At 39.6% G+C, this 23,647-nt stretch overlaps 1 protein-coding gene across 3 annotated transcripts in view; it reads left to right on the plus strand.

Moving 5' to 3' along the window:
- Positions 1-23,647, plus strand: part of LOC127866890 (serine/threonine-protein kinase SMG1-like) — a 156,080-nt gene that overhangs the window by 27,058 nt on the left and 105,375 nt on the right. For all 3 annotated transcript variants that reach the window (XR_008043150.1, XR_008043151.1, XM_052407729.1), the window contains exons 17-24: positions 1,061-1,162; positions 1,460-1,642; positions 2,372-2,477; positions 7,991-8,183; positions 10,390-10,517; positions 12,814-12,978; positions 21,601-21,755; positions 22,494-22,695. Coding sequence is in view for 1 of the 3 variants with exons in the window: in XM_052407729.1 (XP_052263689.1) it covers positions 1,061-1,162; positions 1,460-1,642; positions 2,372-2,477; positions 7,991-8,183; positions 10,390-10,517; positions 12,814-12,978; positions 21,601-21,755; positions 22,494-22,695 (1,234 nt within the window). In the remaining 2 variants the exon portion in view is untranslated. The remainder of the gene's footprint in view (positions 1-1,060; positions 1,163-1,459; positions 1,643-2,371; positions 2,478-7,990; positions 8,184-10,389; positions 10,518-12,813; positions 12,979-21,600; positions 21,756-22,493; positions 22,696-23,647) is intronic.

Below are 23,647 nucleotides of genomic sequence, written 5' to 3' on the forward strand. Positions count from 1 at the left end.
CGTCTCAGTAATTATTACAATAAGTAGATCTAATTATCTTAAAGACGAAAGCGATAAAGAATAAATTTGTTTGTGTTTTTAAATGTAATTATGCGTAAAAATATATGTTTTGATATAACTGAATAATGCATGCAATGCACAATTGCCACGAGAATAACATCGAGTTTTTCATCAAAAGTCTCCGAAGTAACGATTTTATCGTGGATGAGTACACATTGTTGACCGAAAAGTGCTCTTGGTATAACATAGCCTCTGGCATTATCGATTGATACTGACACGGGGTTATTCACGCATGACTAATTCATAGCTTTGGAGCAGTCTACCTATAAATCGAGCACTGTAATAGATTAAATCTGCTCAAATATAGTCAATTAGACGTTGACGTCTCTCGAGTAAATCAAGCACAGTCGGAGCGTCACAGACAATCAAGGACGCTGATTTTTGCGGACCAAGTTAGATCGTAAGGCAATAAAGATGTTATCGATAAGGGCGCGTGGCGAAATGTGCCTTTGAAAAGAAGGGCGCGTGGCGAAATTTGCCTTTGAAAAGGGCAGCGTGGCGATCCGGGAGGGCAGCGTGGCTTTTCGCCACGCTTAAATGGCCTGGGAAAAACACTAGGTATGGTGTCTGCCGTGTGACTGGGAGATTATTGGCTAGATCTCTAAGCAATTTTAGATCTCTCTTAAGGACACCAAGAACTTGTTTCACCCCGTTAAATGACTCATACTCGTTTCAGTAAGCCTAATGCATTGAGCTGAAATGAATAGGGACAATCCAAGAATTACAGTATCAATAACAGAAGGAAATGAGCCTAGCTTAAGGATAACAGAGCTTTATGCATGTGTGTAAAATTTCGTCTCAGGTTGTCCCTTGTTAGCCTGTGCGGATTGTAAAGGATAATCTGGGATGACACTTTACGCGCATGTATTAACTTAAGCTTTGTTTGTTCAGAGCGTGGCTCAAACGTACCTGTTTTTTAGACTTACCTGTACTAAGTTGTCTCCGCCACGTACCTGTCTTTTAGACTTACCTGTACTAAGTTGTCTCCGCCATGTTTCAGGTGTGTGAAGCTCTGCATGTACCGGCTGAATGAAGGCAGTGAGACACTGAGGGACAACTACTTCTCCCTGCTGTGTCTGCTGCCTCTCAATGTCACCGCAAGGTCAGCTCTTTAGTGTCTGGTTTTAATATAATGAGCTCAAGACGTGCTCATGCTTTGTCGTCGTGAATGCAGCCGATAATTGCTACTAATACACATTCTTATTGTTACGTGCACCTGTTTCGTTTGTGTTCTTAATTTTAGTAACTCGAAACGACTGACGCAACATTGTTGTTTTCAGTTCAAACATGACTTTTGCAGTGAAATATACTGGCCGTTGGCCGTTATGGACAATTGCATATGGCAAAATATCCATTTTAGAAGTTAAACAATTTTAAACAAAATAGCATGTCGTTTCAGTAAGAACAATGGCTTGTACCTGCTAGAGGAGGTGACCCAGCTGGCGTACAGTGAGCACGCAGTGGGGCTGGAGTCCCTGTGGCAGGTGTGCAGGCAGTACACCACTCGAGTGCCTCTCGGCTCCTTCCACTCACACAACTTCAGACAAGTCATGGCTTATCTACTGCACAACCAGAAAAACAAGTATGGTCTGCTTTACTGAAGACACTTTACTTGTGGGAAAACTTAGCTTAATATATTGCAAACAACAATCTATCTAGTGAAATTCAATATCGGGCCTTGAAATAAGAAACCTTGCATTATTACACAAGAATGTTGCAATGTGTAAGTATATCCACACTTCTGTTGACATGTCCAGCATTTGTATTATGCTGGTTATGACCTTCTTTGAAGAAGAAGTGGGTCCGTAGGTATGTAGGTTGGCCTGTATGTCTATCAGTAGACCTTTTTACCTTGATATATCTAGAGAACGCTTTGAATGCATCCGTTCAAATTGGTATGATGGTTTCTTGGTTTGAATCAAGACGCCCACATATTTTAAGGTCAACTGAAATAAAGGTTAAAGGGTATTGCAACAGGAAATTCATTTCAAAATTATCTTTTGAGAATGCATTGATTAATGATCGTGCAAATTGGTGTAGAGGTTAAGATTGGATCATCAGGTCAAAAGTTTGGGTCAAAGGGTCTAATACTGTGAAATTGTTTTCTGCACAATATCTTGAGAATCCTAAGGATGGTATAAATGAGTATGCTGCTAACTGTTGATTAAGGATCACCCTAATTATTTTTAAATCATTTGATCTAATGTTAAGGTAGCAAGGAGTACTTTGCTGCAAAGGGGTGGGGCATACATGTTTTACACACATCTCTGGTTCCTGTTTCAGACTGGTTCATCTCTTGTTCCTGTTTCAGAGTGGTTGGTTCCCAGGCCTGGTTGGACTCCATGTTCCAGGCTGCCCAGCGGCCCAGCAGTAAACCAGACTGGAAGTCAGCTGACATGCTCGTCATGCAGAACTACGTAAGCAGGGTGTTTGATTGAAAGTAGATATATAAGCTCGCTCTGGGAAAACGGGGTTTGATGCATTTGCGTTAAGGTTTTTCCTAGATAAGCCTGTGAAGATAGGCTAATCAGGGACTATACTTTCAGCATAAACAGGATTTTGAAAGAGATTTCCTTTAAATGAACAAGAGCTGTCTTCATTGGAAGACATATATCCCCGAAAAACGTTTTTTGGAAACCTTAACGTGGACCCCAAGTTCAAGGCCAAGGTCAAAAGGATCAAAATTTGTGTGCGTATGGAAAGGCCTTGTCCATATGCACATGCATACCAAATATAAAGGTTACATCTGAAGCGACATAAAAGGTATGAGCATTTTTCAAAACCTAAATGCAAAAGTGTGACGGACAGACAGACAGACAGACAGACAGAAGGAAATGCGATCACCATATACCCACCTTTGGGGGCATAAAAAAACAATAAAAGTGTGAAGTGTCGTCCCTCTTTAAATCGTTTTCTCAGAGTATGGCTTCATTTAAAGACTTTATGAGATGGAATAAAGCAGTTTGGAATGTCTTATCAGCACAATTAACATTGAATGTTTACTACAATATGACAACTGGTTTGGAAGTAAGGAAGGGGGGTGAAGTGTTTGTATGCCTTTAACCCTTTCCCACTTAGAAGCAAAGTGAAAATGGCTATGTGCAAACAGAATAAAACCAGAACTTCCTGCGAGGAGCTTGCAGTCTGTTCAGGTTTTATTGTGTTTGCAGCTCATCGGTATCAAAGGGTTGGAAATGAAGCCTTTAAAACTTGAATCTAGTAAGGAAGGTCATTAATTAAATTGAACTTTCTATGGGACTACAAATGCATGAAAATACGTATCTAAGTGGTAACGGGTTAAGAAAAAAGTCACTGTCAGTCATTTGGTTGGGTTGTGGGTCAGTATGCAAATAGATGTGGAGCCATTGACTTCCAGGTTTTTAGCTCCACTGGCCAGAGGCCAGCGGGGCTTATGTCATGGTCCTGTGTCCGTCGTGCGTGCGTTAAGTTTTTCTTTAAACATCTTCTTCTCCAAAACTACAAGTCCAATTCTGATGAAACTTCTCACAAATGTTCCTGGGGTGAACCTTTTTCAAATTTGTTCAAATTATGCCCATGGGGTCAAATTTTACCCTGCCCCGGGGGTCACAAAAATGAACATATGCTTATATAAAGCCTATTTTGTGCAAACTTTAAAAATCTTCTTGTCCATAACCGTAGGGCCTAGGGCTACCAAATTCAGTATGTAGTGACAACTTATAGTTCTCTACTTAGTTTGTTCAAATTATGCCCCTGGGGTCAAATTTGACCCTGCCCTGGGGGGTCACAAAAATGAACATACGCTTAAATAAGGCCTATTTTGTGCAAACTTTAAAAATCTTCTTGTCCATAACCGTATGGCAATGGGCTAGCCAAATTTGGTATGTAGTGACATCTAATAGTCCTCTACCAAGTTTGTTCAAATTAAGCCCCTGGGATCAAATTAAAATGTTCCCCAGGGGTCACAAAATTGAACATATGCTTATATTGGGTCTATTTTGTGCAAACTTTAAAAATCTTCTTGTCCATAACCATTGGGCCTATTTCTACCAAATTTGGTATGTATTAAAACTTTTCAAATTATGCTCCACGGGTCAAATTTGACCCTGCCCCGGGGGTCACAAAAATAAACATATGCTTAAATAAGGCCTATTTTGTGCAAACTTTAAAAATCTTCTTGTTCATAATTGTAGAGCCTAGGGCTACTAAATTTGGTATGTAGTGACATCTAATAGTCCTCTAATAAATTTGTTCAAATTATTCCCCTGGGCTTAAATTTGACCCTGCCCCTGGGGTCACAAAACTGAACATATGCTTATATAAAGCCTCTTTTGTGCAAACTTTAAAAATCTTCCTGTCCATAACCATTGGGCCTAAGGCTACCAAATTTGGTATGTAGTGACATCTTATAGTTCTCTACCTAGTTTGTTCAAATAATGCCCCTGGGGCCAAATTTATCCCTTGAAGGCTCCCATTAAAAAGTTGTTCAAGAAAATTTGATTCGTCAAAAAACATGGCCACAGGAAGTCGTTGAACTTTGCATGTTTATGCGTTTTTGCTATTTATTTATTATGGGATGAATAAACTATTTTCTTCTCAAACTAAAAGTTTATCAAAATACACTTGGAATAATTTTTTATCCCCCGCCAGAGGCGGAGGGATATTGTTTTGGCGTTGTCCGTCCGTCCGGTACTTTTGTGTCCGGAGCCATATCTTGGAAGTGCTTTGGTGGATTTCATTGAAACTTTGTATGAGTATATATATGCATAAGAGGATGATGCACGCCAAATGGCATTGTACACCATCTGTTAAAAACAGAGTTATGGCCCTTTGTATCTTGAAAAAATGCTTTTTACTATAGGCACTTTTGTGTCCGGAGCCATATCTTGGAAGTGCTTTGGCAGATTTCATTGAAACTTGGTATGAGTATATATATGCATAAGAGGATGATGCACGCCAAATGGCATTGTATACCATCTGTTAAAAACAGAGTTATGGCCCTTTGTATCTTGAAAAAATGCTTTTTACTATAGGCACTTTTGTGTCCGGAGCCATATCTTGGAACTGCTTTGGCGGATTTCATTGAAACTTGGTATGAGTATATATCCCCCGCCAGAGGCGGAGGGATATTGTTTTGGCGCTGTCCGTCCGGCTGTCACTTTTGTGTCCGTAGCCATATCTTTGAAGTGCTTTGGCGTATTTCATTGAAACTTGGTATGAATATATATATGCATAAGAGGATGATTCACGCCAAATGGCATTGTATGCCATCTGTTAAAACCAGAGTTATGGCCCTTTTTATCTTGAAAAAATGCTTTTTACTATAGGCACTTTTGTGTCCGGAGCCATATCTTGGAAGTGCTTTGGCGGATTTCATTGAAACTTGGTATGAGTATATATCCCCCGCCAGAGGCCAGAGGCGGAGGGATATTGTTTTGGCGCTGTCCGTCCGTCCGTCACTTTTGTGTCCGGAGCCATATCTTGTAAGTGCTTTGGCGGATTTCATTGAAACTTGGTATGTGTATATATATGGATAAGAGAATGATGCACGCCAAATGGCATTGTACACCATCTGTAAATAACAGAGTTATGGCCCTTGGTATCTTGAAAAAATGCTTTTTACTCAACACTCTGAAAATTGAGTGTATATAAACATTGAATATTTTTGTGGAAAACGCATGACTTAATAATTCACCTAAATAAATTTTGAAGGCTCAAGAACCTTCCTCTGTCTTAGTTTTGAGTTTTTGTCCTCCGTCCGTCCATCTGTCAGTATGTTCATCTGTCCGATTTGCACCCATCCTCAAACAAAGCATATTTTGCGGGGGATATCAATTCTACAAATTTGCTTGTTAATTATAAGAGATAAATGCATACATGTTGAGCGTGAAAGGTAGACCAACATGTTAACTATCCATAAATGTTAACCCTTCACCAAACGACACATTTTGGACTGCCCCAAATTGAAAGAGATTGCAGATGAGAAATAATATTGTAAAGGACTATTTATAAATTGGCTGGCTGGGGTAGAAATCATTGTGATAAAAGGAGAAATTGCTCATCATGAGCAATTTCTCCTTTTTGAAACCGGAAGTCCTGTTTTCAAAACGAAAACAGACTCTTCAGAAGGAAAGAGAAAGTCACATGCTTGAGTACATTTCAACCGATGCGCATTGCATGCTTTTTTTTCGCATAAAAAAAACAGTGGAGCCATCATGGCCCTCTTGTTTAAGAAATGAAATGAAAATAAAAAATTTGCTGTGAAAATCCCCGTGAAATGTGTATGCCATGCCTCAGACAAAGCAATGCTGGTGTATTCATCCATGTTTGTGGCAAATCTCTTTTTAATACCATTATATATTGAACCACCGTCTGAGAGAACTGGGCTGAATGCATGTGCAGTAAATGTCATGCCAGATAAGCCTGGGCAATCTTCACAAGCATACTACATTCTGTGTTATGGGACTATTTGTTTAAAGGAAGTCTCTTCTTCTGCTAATCCACTTTAGGTGGAAATTGTCGTTCCTGATTAGCCTGTGCAGATTTTACAGGCTAACCTATTTTAACATTTAACGCACATTCAGTTTTCCCAGATCGAGGCTCCATTAAAACTTGCTTTCGGTTCCCTGCTTTCATTTTTACCTTATTGGCTCAGCTGGTAGAGAGCTGGATACATAAACCCAGGATGGTGTGTTTTATTCTAGGCATGGGCCACATGACTTGTTGTAGTGATTGGTCATGAAAAATGTTCTACAAGCATTTCTCCAGCCTTTACTTTTGATTTAAGGAGACAATTTTCAGTAACTGTCATTAGTATGTTCTGATATAACAAGCTCAACAAGGAAGAGCGTCAGTGAGTTAGTCCTGACCAGAGTTCTTATATACTGTTCAAAATGCCAAATCTAAACTTTTAAGCTTAAATCTGACAATGGTGGCTTGATTCAAATAAACAAGTAATTTCCAAAGTTAAATCTGCACAATAATTTTTAACCAGGTTTTCCGAAGGAAAAAACTGGTTATTAGATTGGCGAATGCGGGCGGGCTGGCTGGCTGGCGGGCTGGCGGGCGGGCGGAACAAGCTTGTCCGGGCAAAAACTATGTTGTTCATTGTCAGATTTTGAAATCATTTGGCACATTTGTTCACCATCATTGGACGGTGTGTCGCGCGCAATAATTACATCGATATCTCCAAGGTCAAGGTCACACTTTGAGTTCAAAGGTCAAAAATGGCCATAAATGAGCTTGTCCTGGCCATAACTATGTCATTCATTGTGAGATTTTAAAATAATTTGGCACATTTGTTCACCATCATGGGATGGTGTGTCGCGCGAAATAATTACGTCGATATCTCCAAGGTCAAGGTCACACTTTGAGTTCAAAGGTCAAAAATGGCCATAAATGAGCTTGTCCTGGCCATAACTATGTCATTCATTGTGAGATTTTAAAATCATTTGGCACATTTTTTCACCATCATGGGACGGTGTGTCGCACGAAAGAATCACGTCAATATCTCCAATGTCAAGGTCGCCACGACTAAAAAAAGATTTTTTTTTAAAACAAACTTAAAAAGGGGGTTAATTTTGTTTGTTCATTTCAAAAGTTCAGTTTGAGTTTTCTCCCTTTATCAGATTTATTTTCACAATGAAAACCTGGTTTTGTGACAATTTTGTCCCTTGTTAATATAGATGTAATTTGACTGTAAAAATAACTGTTAACTCTATTTTAAATTTGTATGAAGCTTGAAATTGATGTAATTGAGCCCTGTTCAAGAAAACAAGACTTAATGTCTGTGCGTTAAGTTTCATTTAAGATTAGCCTGTGTAGTCTGCACAGGCTGATCAGGGACGGCACTTTCCGCAGACTGCACAGGCTAATTTTGGACAACACTTTATGCATATTTAGCCCAGCTTCCCAGAATGTGGCTCAAATGGTTTTCATTCCCCCTGTTAAGGTGAGCCAGAGTGTGACGGTGCAGTGGTTCTGGGGGACGTGGGAGGCAGCCCAGTTCTGTGTGCTGACGCGGCTCAAGACGCCCCTGGGCAAGCCCCATGAGACATTCACGTCTATAGAGGCCGTGCTCAAGTCCCTGGCCAATCAGGTGCAGGTGCACTCACAGGAGGATGAAGACAATGACAGGAAGAAAGGTACATGAGCAGCTGCTAATGTTTTATTAGCATTGTTGTGGGAAAATGGTGTTTATTGCATGTGTCTGCTGTGTTTTCCCTGATTATCCTGTGCACTGCACTGCACTGGCCAATCTAGGAAGGCACTTGACACACATGTTCTGAGCCCAATTTTCCCAGAAGACAGCTCATAGATTTCAGTAGATTGTCCCCGTTTCAATGCTGGCATTGATCAATCAATAGATTTTCAATCTACAGGAGTGGTTTAAAAAAGAATTTGGTGAACCAAATAAGAAGTGTATGGTATTTATTAGGGATGGCAAACCTAAGCAAATCGAGCGGTTAACCGGTTAACCGACTTTCGTTGTACCACATACATGAAACAAAAAATGTCCGAAAAACGTATGCAATATGCAAATATATTCTGTTTTATTGATTGTCTTGTAATCTAATTACTTTAACCATTTTATCAATGAAATACTATTTCTTTACAAATTTTGTTGGTCCTTTAAATTGGGAATTCAAATTCTAAATTTAATTTTATACATTTTGAATCTAATACTTAGTCATTTTCAAAAGTCATTTTCAAAAGTCATTTCCGACATTTTTTAACATGCTTGTCGGTGAACTGTGATATATTTTTAGCTGGGCATTTTCAGAGAAAACCCGAGGTATTGTCATAGCCAGCTCGTCGTCCGCTGTCATCGTCATGCTAAAACCTTAACATTTTGTTAAGGTTTTGAAGATTGGCTCTAAAATCAAATTGCTTCCACCAACAACTTTGAAACTTCACATGTAGATGCACCTTGACGAGTTCTACACGCCACACCCATTTTTGGGTCACTAGGTCAAAGGTCAAGGTCACTGTGACCTTTAAAAAAAATCAAAAAAAATCTGACGAGCTTTCATTTATTAAAAACTGCAAACGTAGCCGAGCGTGGCACTCGTTATGCGGTGCTCTCGTTTGTTGTAATATTAGCTTATGTCATTTACACATAATTATTGTTCTACATCCTGATCAATAAAAGCTAGATATACGTGCAGAATTTGAATTATGTTGTGTTTTATTAACACTCATTATCCTTTAAGAATTACTTGCATTAACAGTTTTCTGATAAATAACACTCGTCAATTAGCGTAAATATATTTTGCAATGGGCAAAGTGGTTTCAAAACCTCTGTTGTTAAGGCCTGTTTATACTCAGTGTCTTTAATAGGGCGTTTAAGTTTGCAATAGTTGTTAAAACAACATTTGGACCGACTTTATACTGGATATTCACGTTCATGTAATATTTAATAAAAAAGGACATGTGGCAGTAAAATGTGCTAATTGACAAGCCTAATTGGTCTGTTTATAATTTAAATATATCAATATGTGAATAATTGAAACACAATAGAATGTAAAGTGCTAATTGCTCGTGTGCCTACTTATTAATCCGCTGCACCCCGATGGTTTACAACTCTAATCGCTTTTGATCCAATGGGAAGCATCACGGGATGGTAATTGCCGATAATTGCGATAAGATAAGCGGATTAGCCAATACAGTGAAATGAAGTCAAACAAAACTTACAATTTGAGCATTTATTGCGTTCAACATACAAAAAAATGTTTTCTGCAAGAGTAACCGAATATTAATTTTGTAACCGGTTAACCTCCTTAAGAAACGGATAACCGGTTAACCGAATAACTGTTGCCATCCCTGGTATTTATTCACCATTCAGTTGATCGTCCACTTTTCAATGCCACCATTGCTGATAGATTTCAACTTTAAAGGGGCTGATTAAAAGAGAATTTCTGTGTCCATCCCTTGTTTATTTACAAAATCACACCCCGTCAACTGCATTCAATGCCAGTCCCCATTTTCTGGAGCTCAGTTTTCGGTTAAAGTCGCACACTTAGTAATAGTGAATGGCTAAAACTGGCCTAAATTGGTTGTAGCTTTTCTTGGGAAATGTTTGAGTATTATGTGTTGTCAACCTGTGTGAGTCTTGTTCCAGGACAACTGGGCTAAACGCATGTGATTAAAATGTCGTCCTAGATTTGCACAGGCTAATCAGGCATTATTGAATTTTTCATTAAAGGCTTGTCTCATCTATAGAAAAATCCATTTTAGGATGAAAATGTGTTCCCTGATTAGCCTATGCAGAATCCATAATCTGGGACAACACTTTATGCATTAAGCCCTGTTTTCCCAGAACAAGGCTCAGTATGTGTCTACCTGTTACAGGCAAGGTGTCCAGTGGAGAAGGAGAGCTGCAGCGTGTCAAGTTGCTGCTGCAGTTCATGGAGCAGCTAGAGAAGCACCTGTACAATGCCTTCGAGGGCACTGCAGGAGCAATGCCCAGCCTGCCCAAGGTACTACTGGTCTACAGTAAATACTTTGTTGCGTAAAAATATGTTTGTTTCTAGTTACTTGACATAACTAATAACCCTTGACCTGACAATAATTTATTATGTATTATGCCCCCCTTCGAAGAGAAGGGGTATATTGTTTTGCTGGATGTCGGTCAGTCTGTCAGTAGACCAGTTGGTTTTGATTAGGGATGGCAAACCTAAGCAAATCCATAACCGGTTAACCTGTTTTGATATTCGAACGGTTAACCGGTTAACCGCCTGTCTTTGTACCACATAAATAAAAACAACATCCGAAAAACATATGAGTTTATAAACAATTTTTCATACGCTTGTCGGTGAACTGTGATATTTCTTTGTTGTAATATTAGCTTCAATTCATTTACACATAATTATTGTTCTACATCTCGATCAATAAAAGGTAGTGCAGAATTTGAATTGTGTTGTGTTTTATTAACACCCATTATCCTTTAAGAATTACATTCATTAACAGTTTGCTGATTAATAACAATTGTCAATTAGCGTAAATATATTTTGCAACAGGCAAATCGTTAAAGTTTGCAATAGTTGTTAAAACAAAAGTGATCGGGTGTAATCAGTGTCACGCTTTATTGATTTTTATCAAGAAATGGTAGTCAAAACAATGGCATACTTCATGGCACGTGTAACTTGTGACATATCATATCATGCAAAAAAATATTGTAATTGACTCTCTTTCTGAACCAGTCATCTTTTTCGGAGTATTTACACAGCAGTCCAGTGATGTCAGCTTTACTGGAGATGGCTCACATCGAAATTCAGCGGGGTGTTGTAATCTCATGTGATTACGGAGCTTGGATGTACCCCCCTGCAACGACAATGTCTTTGGGCATAGTATGCATGTAGCTGATTTCTTGTCAGCAGCCCGTTTAAAACATTTCCAGGCATCCGATGATAGAGACATGATTATAGATTGTCGCTTTACTTTTTATATACGTGCTATCTAATCAAGCTTTACCGACTTAATACTGGATATTCACGTTGATGTTCTATTTATAAAAAATAGGACATATCGCAGTCAAATGTGCTAATTGACAAGTGTAATTTGTCGTTTTATAATTTAAATTTATCAATATTTGAATAATTGAAACACAATAGACTGTAAAGTGCTAGACAAACACACTGCAGAGTAGGTGCTCGTGTGCCTTCTCATGATACCGCTGCACCCCGATGGTTTACAACTCTAATCGCTTTCGATCCACAGGGAGGCATCACCTGGTGGTAATTGCCGATAATTGCGATCAGATTAGCGGATTAGCCAATACAGTGAAATGAAGTAAAAACAAAACTTTTGATTTGAGCATTAATTTCGTTCAACAAAAATTGCGTTTTCTGCAAGAGTAACCGAATATTAATTTTGTAATCGGTTAACCTCCTTAAGAAACGGATAACCGGTTAACCGATTAACCGTTGCCATCCCTAGTTTTGATCAATAACTCGTCAACGAATTGACCGATTGGCTTGATACTTTACATGTGCATTGGTCTTTGACAGTAGATGATTCCTATTGAAATTGGGGTCACTAGGTCAAAGGTCAAGGTCACAATCACAAAAAGTGTGAAAATCGTTTCCGATCAATAACTCATCAAAGAATTGACCAATTTGCTTGATACTTCCCATGTGCATTGGCCTTGGACAGTAGATGGCCACTACTGAAATTGGGGTCACTTGGTCAAAGGTCAAGGTCGTTGTCACAAGAAGTGTGAAATTCATTTACAATCAATAACTCATCAATTTATTGACTGATTGGCTTGATACTTCCCATGTGCATTGACCTTGGACAGTAGATGACCCCTATTTAAATTGGGGTCACTAGGTCAAAGGTCAAGGTCACTTTGACAATAAGTGTGAAAATCGTTTCCAATCAATAACTCGTCAACAAATTGACCTATTGGCTTGATATTTCCCATGTGCATTGGACTTGGACAGTAAATGACCCCTATTGAAATTTGGGTTACTAGGTCAAGGTCACTGTCACAATAAGTGTGAAAATTGTTTCTGATTAATTGACTGATTGGCTTGATACTTCACATGTGCGTTTGGCCTTGGACAGTAGATGACCCATATTGAAATTTGGGTCAGTAGTTCAAAGCCCTGTTTTGGGAGCATATGTCTCCGACCACGAACTCTTGTTTATTTGTTGATTTATTTAGAAAATTTAGGTTTGTAATCTCAACACTATTATTAGGAATACCAGGCATGTTTATTTAGAAGAAACGCTTAGACAGACTTGAAATGACATTGAGTCTCTTTATTGCAGGCAGTCCGCACGTTCTTTCGTACAAACAAGAACACATGCCTGGAATGGCTGTCTCGTGTGCGTATGTATGTGATCGTGCTGGCGATGCATGCTGGGATGTATGCCACGGTGGTGAGGCAGGCCTCGGTTGTCCTACGGGACCTCAAGGATACAGATAACACACAGGTCAGCTGGGGAGGACAGCTATTAAGCATTGTGAGCTGTGTTTTGTGAAAAAGGGGCTTAATGCATGTGTGTAAAGTGTCATTCCAGTTGGCATCGTCTAATCAAGGACAACATTTAACGCCTTAACTGGATTTTCGCTAATAGAGACTTCCTTTAAATGACAATATAGTAAAAGCAGAAAGTGTCATCCCTTATTAGCTTGTGTAGACTGCACATGCTTATCAACGACGACACTTTACACAGATGCATTAAGACCAGTTTTCCCAGAATATGTCTTATTCTTTAAGCTTTTTTGTATTTTCACTTTAAGTCTGATTATTCACTGAATAGTCTGAGCTCTACTGCTCACCCAAATGTCTGCATATGCATGATGCTCTGGTTAAGGTAATCGCGCAACAACTCCATAAAACTGTTTCTACTTTAGATACTCAATTGAAACTCCAAACATGTGTTCATGGTCATTCAGTGAGATCACGGACCAAGTTCCATTACTTGGACATAAAATTAGTATAATTATGTCCCTTTTTGTAAATTCAGGTAAACCTGTCCATGTGACACCTCCATATCTCTATGTCTACTGCAGGTATTGAAATAACACTAAATATATGTGTTTAAGGTCTTTTAATGTCATAAATACTGACCTGTTATCATATGCTTATACTTTCCAAGGGGAAATAACTCATCCGGAATTTTAACTGGGAATCCGCCACCTCAATACCGTAATACAGGCCAGGTTAAACATAGTGCAATGCCACCTAGCCAAAAATCGGTAACCAACCCTCAATATTCTTTCCGGATCAACCAGGTGTATACGTGTCTTTTACGGCTCTGAATTAAAATATTGTTTTTCACTTGGTTGATTGGGGTTTTGAATAGATAAATTGTGTTATTTATCTTTTTATTTCTCATTCGGATTAATTTGTGTGGATTTAATGGATTTTGTTTCATTTGTAAAAGGTAAGCCATGCTTGTTTTTATCGAACAATGGTTTATTTCTACCATGCTGGCTGTTTTCAGGCGCGAACGACCACGTGCAAAACGTGCTCTTCTAATACATTGCTAGAACGTGCAAAGCATGTTCTTCTAATGTGTTACGAGATCGTGCAAAGCGTGTTCTTCTATTGACAGATTGTTCATCATTTGCCATTGTGTGCAATAATGATTTTAACGTTCCGTTTGACAATCTAATTGATCGTCATTTTATTTTTCATCTGTTTTGAATTAAACTTTTGTTTAATTTATGATCTACGGCAGTATTATTATAATTTTCATTATGGTCAAATAATGATTTTATGTGCCGTATGATAATCTGGTCTGTGACCAGTTTATGGTTGAATATGCTTTGCGCTTGTTTTTCAAATATTCGACTACATGATGGTCGCAGAAACAAGAGTGGATAAATACCCGGTGACTTCGCAGATCATGGATGATAGTTGCAGTATCAGTCACCGGGTATCGGGAACGATCGCGACCGTACTATGCTAAGTCTCTTGGACAGTCGGTCAACATCAGACCATATGGCGACACCCGTCAGCCGGTCTTTGCCCGATGGCATTGGTCAAGGACATCGACCAATGCCGGACCATTTGGCATCCGCCATACGGTCATTATCCGGTGACAACACTGGTCATGATATGACCGGTACGTCACCGGGGACGTTGATCACTGACCATTGATCGACGTCTGACCGGCCGGTCCGGTCACCGGTCATGTCACCGGTCCGGTCCGGTCATTGAGCACCGGTCCGGTCACCGGTCATGTCACCGGTCATGTCACCGGTCCGGTCACCGGTCCGGTCCGGTCACCGGTCCGGTCATTGATCACCGGTCCGGTCACCGGTCCTGTCCGGTCACCGGTCATGTCACCGGTCCGGTCACCGGTCATGTCACCGGTCCGGTCACCGGTCATGTCACCGGTCCGGTCCGGTCACCGGTCCGGTCATTGATCACCGGTCCGGTCCGGTCACCGGTCCGGTCATTGATCACCGGTCATGTCACCGGTCTGGTCACCGGTCCGGTCACCGGTCATGTCACCGGTCCGGTCACCGGTCATGTCACCGGTCCGGTCATGTCACCGGTCCGGTCATGTCAACGGTCCGGTCCGGTCATTGATCACCGCTCCGGTCACCGGTCAACAGTCATCAGTTAGGCCTGCCACCGATAACACCAGTCACCGGTCAAGAAGAAGATCTCGGTCTTCTTCATTTAATTATTCTCCTATTCTTCGTTGAATACATCGTCTTCATCAAGGATTAGACATCGGACACGCTCTTCTTCGTCGAGCAGTTCTCATCGTCGCGGCTCTCGTAAGCGATCACGTCGTCACTCACGGAGACGTTATTCTAGAAGATCTCGGTCTCATCGCAGCCGATCCACATCTCGGCCGATCCAGATCTCGACATCGCAGGAAACGAGGACGTCGTCAACCTTCACGTAGACATCAGCGGACTGCATTGAGCACCACTGGATAGTTATCGAACATACCTCTCCTTCATTGAGCAGTTCTCGGCGTTGATACGCTCGTAAGCGATCATGTCAATGCTCACGGAGACAATATTGTAGAATACAATATTTCCAGCGTAGCCGAACAATATTTCGGCATCGAAGTTATATGGATGTCGCCACTTCTCACGTAGGCGTTAATGAACCTACTGGTCATATCGACGTTCTCCATTTTATTCCTTTAGGAATATCATGTCTCCATTCCACGTGTGATGGTTCTTCTTATGGCATCCACACATGTTGCAGTCACCGAGCCGTAGTTGTATACGAACACTAGTTCGTTTAACATTCAGGCTTCGGGATAAGCTGTTCTTTTCTCCACTACGACTACAAGGACACTTATGCCTATTTATACTGATAATATACCGTTGTTTTCCGGTTAACATTATCAGATGACTTCGTGGATGGTCATTCTTCTGCACCAGATATTTCCATTCTGACGTTATATTATACCGGTCCCGATCACCGGACATCGGTCACCATTCATCGGTCATATCACCGATCACTGATCACCGGTCAGAATAAGTGATGTCTCATCGCCATCTAATTGGATTTTTTGGCATGATCTTCTTTTCCGAGCAGTGCTTGACATTGATAACAGACCATGTGGATTCCACCATTTTTCGGTCTTTAACTGGTAACGTCACCGGTCATATTATGACTGGTCCGTTCACCGGGCTACAGTTACCGGTCATTGACCGGTCCGGTTCGGTCACCACTTACCAATTACCGGTATTCCACTGTGTTTTCATCGGTCAATTTTTAGTATCACGGGTATCGTCTACATTACATAGTTGTATACCCCTGGCTATGATTGTTTTGAATACTATATTTTATGGATTCAACAATCTACATGACTTTTTGTGTTTTTCAATACTGATGTTCTACTGGCGACGGTTACCAGATCATGCTATATCTGTTATTTGTACTTCTATCTCAACCGGCTACATGCAGACTACTGGTCTTGCAGATAGATCGGCTGAAGTGGGCTCGGAGACTAGCATTGAGGTCGAACATTACTGTTTGACCTCTATTAATTTATGTTCGAGACCCGAAGGATGAATTGTTTTAACCGCCTTTACCTGTCGGCTACAGACTTTGCAGTCAGTGTCACGGAACAGTTGGGACACATTAATGACGCTAGCAGGATTAGCAAGACGACATTTGTATCGACTTCTGCTTTTCTATTGCTCCTACGGCAGTGCATATTTTCAAGCTACTGGAATCAACAAGAGTTCTGATACATAGGATTGCCTATCAGATTGACCGCATAGCGGCTACAGTCTTGTAGATGGCTTAGGACCTATTGAACTCAGATCTTAGATCCTAGGATCTGGAGGGACCTCATCTTAAAGTTATTCTTCTATTACACTTCTGGCCATAACAGGCCGTCTTCCTATAACTGGTCGTATTCCTTTCAGAATTCGTCCCGGTTAGAAGTCTTGAAGTAAATGGATTAATCAAGTAAGAATTTAAGACTTCCATGCATTCTACCGGCAAGCGTGGACCCGCTTAAGGTTACCCCTAGGGTTTTCACCTTTTTCTGCCATCACACCTCCGATTCCGGAGGTACCACTATCAATCATATTTCCGTACTTCGCAAATCGATGACTTCGCGACCTGTATTATCCAGGATTTTAAAGGCGCCTGTTATTGGTTCAAGAAGAGGCTATATTCTGTAGATAGGTCATAAACTTATAAGTGTTAAACACTGTCCTATTCTACCAATTTTCAAGTGTGTTTGGAGTGGGAAAGTTCGGCTTGCCGTGGTTTCTTTGCCCACCCATCCTTGACAAATGGTTCCGGTCACCGGTCGGTATTTACCGGTCCGGTCACCGGTCCTTCTGCTGAGATGTCTTTTCTTACGTCCGTTTCAGCTTTATTTTTAAGATAATTGTATTAATCTCGGGATTATTTAATGACACAGATTTCCATCTTTTTGTCATTATTTACCACTATTCAGTGGTGTCTAGACTAGAAGATTATCTTTGCAAGACTATAGTTTATTCTACCACAACCTTCCTTACATCTTATACAGATGTGAGCAGATAAGGTTATGAACGATCACATAGAACAACGTATCTTGATTTTCTCAATTATGTGGTATCCTAACGAATATCACCTGCACATCTACATCTTGAAAAGCGAAAATTCTTTTTAGCTGTTTTTCATTTACAACACATTTTCACGATTCCTTTGTGATGGTTTCAACTATCACACATCGGTCGTGGTTTACTTACAGACACGGAGATGATCATATTATCACTCCTTGTAACTGGAAATCAGGAACTTATTCGTTCTTTGCAAGAACAACAATTTTTCTCAATCGTCTTTCTCATACCAGTTCATCTCTACGCCCTGTTGGACGTTTTGTCCTGCAGTTCTTTCTTTCGAATTATTTTTCCGTTGGGTTCAATAATGTAATTGCGCATGCGCGGCAGTGAAGTTGCAGACGAGTTGCATGGTGTACATAGTATATCAAAGAATGTTGTTTATCATCAAACGCTAGTTATTAGCGTTATGCGATCGTATATCGCAGTGTATACCGGTATGCTGAACAACGTCAACAATGCAGTTCACAGAAATCGATCCAGCAGGGTGTGCGATTGTTATACATTCGTCCATTGACATAAACTGGAATATCTTGCCTTCTTGGTGAGTTTTTGCAATAACTGAGTTTTTGCCATAATTTCATGAAATATACTTAATGAACCATGGGATTATGGTTCTACGACCTTTTAAGTCTCCTGTACAATTATTTTCAGGAAACTTCTTCACAGGTCAAATATCATATCTCACTGAGACATATTTTTACTGATCCAAACATGTGCCACTTCATGTCTGGCCATTAATAACTTTTAGTTATCTCTACAGAAGAACGTTTTTCTGTTAGAGTTTCAATCCTTGTTACTTGTGCAAGGATAATTCCATCAGAACTGTATAAGGTTCTATGGAAATTCATTTTTTTACTGGGTAATTGAGAGCATAGTTATTACCTTAATCACTCTGCTAGATACATAGAGGTTTTTTCTCATCTTTTTCTTGATGATAAGAAATTTGTTCTTTTCTTCATCAAAGGATAGAGATTATGCTTTCGTATACCTTGTTTTGTGTAAGTCATCGCAACTCTGTGCTGTCTTACCTATTTTGGAACTGATCCAAACTATGGAACGTCAACACTATGTTTTTCGTTCCTTTACCTTCTTAAGCGGTTTTGACTTGTGTAACATGTAGGGATGCTTAATGAGCTCCCTATGAACCTTTTTCATCAGGCTTATTAACAGTTCCAATATAATTTTAAGACGGTTTTCCTTCTTATTATGGCTTTTACCATACGGAGAATTGAAATTCATGCTTTTTCTGTTGAATACGACCAATTCCAGTTGGATCTATTGTCGTTTTCACTTTGTTGTGTCAGCCAGGATTCCTTGCTTAATATCAAGTCCTCTATATGGCTTCTACCTTCAAGTTTCCAAGTTTTCTTAAACTGGTAGTCATGAAGATGAGGATAAACTTCTTTGGGCAATCAGGGCTTTGAAGTTCTATCTCAGCAGTGTTAGTCAGAAGTCCATTCGAGGTTCTCAAAGACACTCTTCATTTCCCCAAAAAAAGGGGGGGAGATGTGTCTGCGGCTTCTATTTCTCGGGGTTAGACCTCGACTAAGGAAAGTTAATCTTATCCTATCTAAGGATTCATTCCTTTTTAGGATCTGACCTCATGAATTAAGAGCTCTGTCTGTTTTGTGGGCATATATTAATCACACCCCACTTTTTGACGTGCTCTAAGCTGTTTACTGGAGGAATCCGACCACCTTGTCATCTTTTTATCTTCGTTTTCTGAAGTGCCAACAATACAATTTGTATACGTTTGGGCTTGTTGTGGTTTCACTAACGGTAGTGTCTTCTTTACGACATAGACATATTACTCTGTCTGAGAAGTCATAATTAATACCGTTTTAACGAAGATTACTTGATATCATTAGCTGATAACCCTGTTTATGGGTTCTACTGTGTTGGGAAAATATATACGAACCTTCCCACCGCAGCTGCAAAATCAGCATATGATAACAGGTCAGTATTTATGACATTAAAACAAATTTTTTTAATAAAATTCATTTTAATTATTAAATACTTACCTGTTATCGGTAAGTCCCACCTCCCACCCCGCTATTCGATTAATATTTTTGTATATATATTGAAAGAATATTGAGGGTTGGTTACCGATTTTTGGCTAGGTGGCATTGCACTATGTTTAACCTGGCCTGTATTACGGTATTGAGGTGGCGGATTCCCAGTTAAAATTCCGGATGAGTTATTTCCCCTTGGAAAGTATAAGCATATGATAACAGGTAAGTATTTAATAATTAAAATGAATTTTATTAAAAAAATTTGTTTTTAAACAATAAATGACATTTTGTATACCTTTGACCAGCTTTTTTACAGGATTATTCCCAGTTTTCTTCTAAAAATAGTCAGGTTAAGGTAAGGCATGCATGTTGATATTCAGGTTTTAGTTTGCATGCAATAAGGATATATCTCTGTAACAAGTGCAGATCTTCCATTGAAACTTTACTCATGTGTTTGGGATCATTATGTGAGGTCCCCAACCAAGGTCTTTAATTCTTACCTGCAATTAGCAGAGTTGTTCCCCATATATGTCTTTTTTACTTGGGAAATTGAGTTAACTGTTTGCATGCAACAACTCATATCTCTAGCTGACATAGAGTTGCATTTTGGGCCAGTTGGGTCAAGGTCACCATTGCTGAAAACAGATAACAAGTTTTCGCGGAATAATATAAGGTAGGATCGAAACACTGTGCAGAAATTGTGTGTGTAGATTTGTTACAGGCTGATGATTGCATTTTGGGCTAGGTGGGTCCAGGTCAATGTTACTAAAAACAGAAAAAGAGTATCTGTTCAATAACTTAAGTTTGGATGGAGGTATTGTGGCTTAATTTTGTTTGTAGGTAGCTTTAATGCAGACAGAGTGGGATTTCATTTAGGGCCCATTGGTTCAAGGTCAATGTTGATAAAAATAGAAAAATGATTGAAACTCAATACCTTGTATTATGATGGAGGTATTGTGATGTAATGTTGTGCATAGAAAGCTTCAATGCAGACATTGCTTTCAAAGTTTATTATATTCAACTAAATTAATTGATAAAAAGTTAAATATAGTTTCCTAGCATAGTCAAGTTCCTTGTTTTAATGTATAAATTTTCAAATTTATGTTTTACATATACTATATTACTACTACAGATATTCAACATCTAATATGTCTTTGTGGTCATTATATCAGGCAACTGACAAAAAGTGTATAGTATACCATCTAAGCGGAAGAATAGTTGAGACTTTGTCTTGGGAAAGCTCTTGTTAATGATTGAAACCGCTATGTTTCATTTTGCAAATGTCTGGCATCTTTATAGCTGATTGTGAAATTAATGTTTCGGACATAGTAATGAGCTGGTAAAATGGGGCTTAATGCATGAGCAGAAAGTGTTTCATCCCAGATTAGCCTGTACCGCCCGCACAGGCTAGTAAGGGCGACACTTAACGCTTTAATGGAGTTTGTTGTTCAAAGAAATAGAGAATATTATGTGAGCTTTGGATAAAGATCAAGTTTATCATACAAGGCTTAGAACCGATGTAGCGCGAGGCTTGCCGAGCGCTAACATGGTTCGTGCCGAGCATGATAAATTTGATCTTTATCCAAAACTCACATAATATTCTATTTATCCTATTATTTTGTGGTCGTTTATCGTTCAAAAAGAGTAAAAATACTTTAAAATTCAAAGAAACAGCGCTGGTTTTCCAAGTTGACTCCGAAGTGTTTGTTTACTTCAACGTCATCATTTGCTATGACGTCACATTGAAACATATAGTGTTCTTAAGATAGAGATCGGAAAACCATGGTCTTAAAATAGCGATATTAGGTATAAAGGTAAAGTTTATACGATCGTTGTTATACTATCGATTTTCATCTGGTAATAGGATAAAGTCTCTTATTTTCCAAAATCCAGTTCTGGCAGAAAGTGACTTTCCTGATTAGCCTGTGCAGAATGCACTGGCTTATTGGGACGGACACTTAATGCACATGCCGTCTCTGTTCTGGTCCACTGCAGGGTTCAGAGGTGGAGGTGATGGTTCAGTACCTGGTACAGGCATTGTGCAAGCTGGGTGAGGCAGACGCTGTACAGGGCGTGTACTCCTGGTGTCGGGAAGCCCTCGGTAGGAAGTTCATGTGGGTCAAGGCTGCCGTGGAGAAAGCAAGCGGCAGGTGAGTGGGTGACCAGCGATTTGAGTTATAATATCGCCATGAAATTATATGGCATAATAGTCTCATGATATCATAATCTTAACAAAATTTGAAGAGTATCCATGAATTGCTTGTTTGAAGTTGCTTTATCGTATTAACAGCCGTATACATATAGAAATATGAACAACAGTATTAAAAATGATAAACTTCATGAAAAATAATGATTATAATAATTATGCATTTTAACAGTTTCTTAATTATGTCTATCCTTTTTCTCTTTTGAATTGTGTGTGTTGGAAGGAGAGGGGGTGGAAGAGAATTTTTCAAACTAATACTTATGACCTATTTTATCATAAATTATTACATAAATGACATTTTGTTTTGTATTTGTTATTCATGTTTGTTTTTGATGAAAAGTGAGAGGGCTACTAGTGATTGCCCCTCAAATGTATGGCACAAAATGTAGTTAAGTATGACTTGCCTGCTTTGAAGACTAACATTTGAGCCGGATTTTGGAGAAATGGAGCTTAATGCATGTATTTAAGAGTTAACCCAAATACGAGTTTGCATGAACGCCACTTTGCATAACTTGATTTTTATTTCGAAGAGAATTTCTTTAAATGAAAATTTCATAAAAGCGTAAAGCATTGTCCCTGATTAGCCTGTGCAGACTTCACAGGCTAATCTGGGACGACACTTTTCGGACAAGCATTTGGCCCAGTTTTCCCCAAACGTGTCTCAATGGTACATGATCTGCAGGTATGAGAGCGCAGCCAAGGAGTTCCAGTCTGTGATCAAGGTGACCTTGCAGCAAGTCCTGGACAGTAAGGAGGAGGCTGGGAAGGAGAATGAAGTCCCCACCCCCTCTCGCATAACTGGCATACTGAGCAAGCCCTCGTCCTTGTTCAACTCTACCCTGCCCACTGGGATACACTTTAAACTCAACATGTTTGTCAATGAGGTGAGATTAGTGGCATTTCAGGGTATTATGAACATTTTAATAATATATGAGCCTTGCTCTGGCAAAATAAGATGTAATGAATGTGTTCCAGATTAGCCTGTGTGAAATGACACATGCTGATGTAATGAATGTGTTCCAGATTAGCCTGTGTGAAATGACACATGCTGATGTAATGAATGTGTTCCAGATTAGCCTGTGTGAAATGACACATGCTGTAATGAATGTGTTCCAGATTAGCCTGTGTGAAATGACACATGCTGCTTTGAATGTGTTCCAGATAAGCCTGTGTGAAATGACACATGCTGTAATGAATGTGTTCCAGATAAGCCTGTGTGAAATGACACATGCTGTAATGAATGTGTCCCAGATTAGCCTGTGTGAAATGACACATGCTGCTTTGAATGTGTTCCAGATAAGCCTGTGTGAAATGACACATGCTGTAATGAATGTGTCCCAGATTAGCCTGTGTGAAATGACACATGCTGCTTTTATGGTATTTTTAATTTAAAGGAAGTCTCCTCTTGGCGAATATCCAGTTTAGTTGGGGAGTGTTTTCCCTAAATAGCCTGTGTGGACTGCACAGGCTAATCTGTGACAAAACTTTATTCACATGCATTAAGCCTCATTTTTCCAAAGCAAGGCTTATATGCAAGTCCTGTACTCTTAATGTGGAATCTTACTTGGTTTTCATGTTTAACATTCTTAGAATTGCTAAGTTTGAAGGCTTTGAAAGCAAAGGGAAGACACTAAGTGACTTACCCACTTACCTTTGTTACCTAGTGACTTCCCGTTGTCACTAAGTGTCTTCCCTTTGTTACCCAGTGACTTCCCCTTGTTTCTCAGTGACTTCTTTTTGTGACACAGTGACATCCCCTTGACTTCCCTTTGTTCTACAGTGACTTCCCTTTGTTTCTTAGTAACTTGCCTTGTTACCTAGTGACTTCCCTTTGTT

Source organism: Dreissena polymorpha, chromosome 2 (assembly GCF_020536995.1).
Source record: "Dreissena polymorpha isolate Duluth1 chromosome 2, UMN_Dpol_1.0, whole genome shotgun sequence".
NCBI classification, from domain to species: domain Eukaryota; kingdom Metazoa; phylum Mollusca; class Bivalvia; order Myida; family Dreissenidae; genus Dreissena; species Dreissena polymorpha.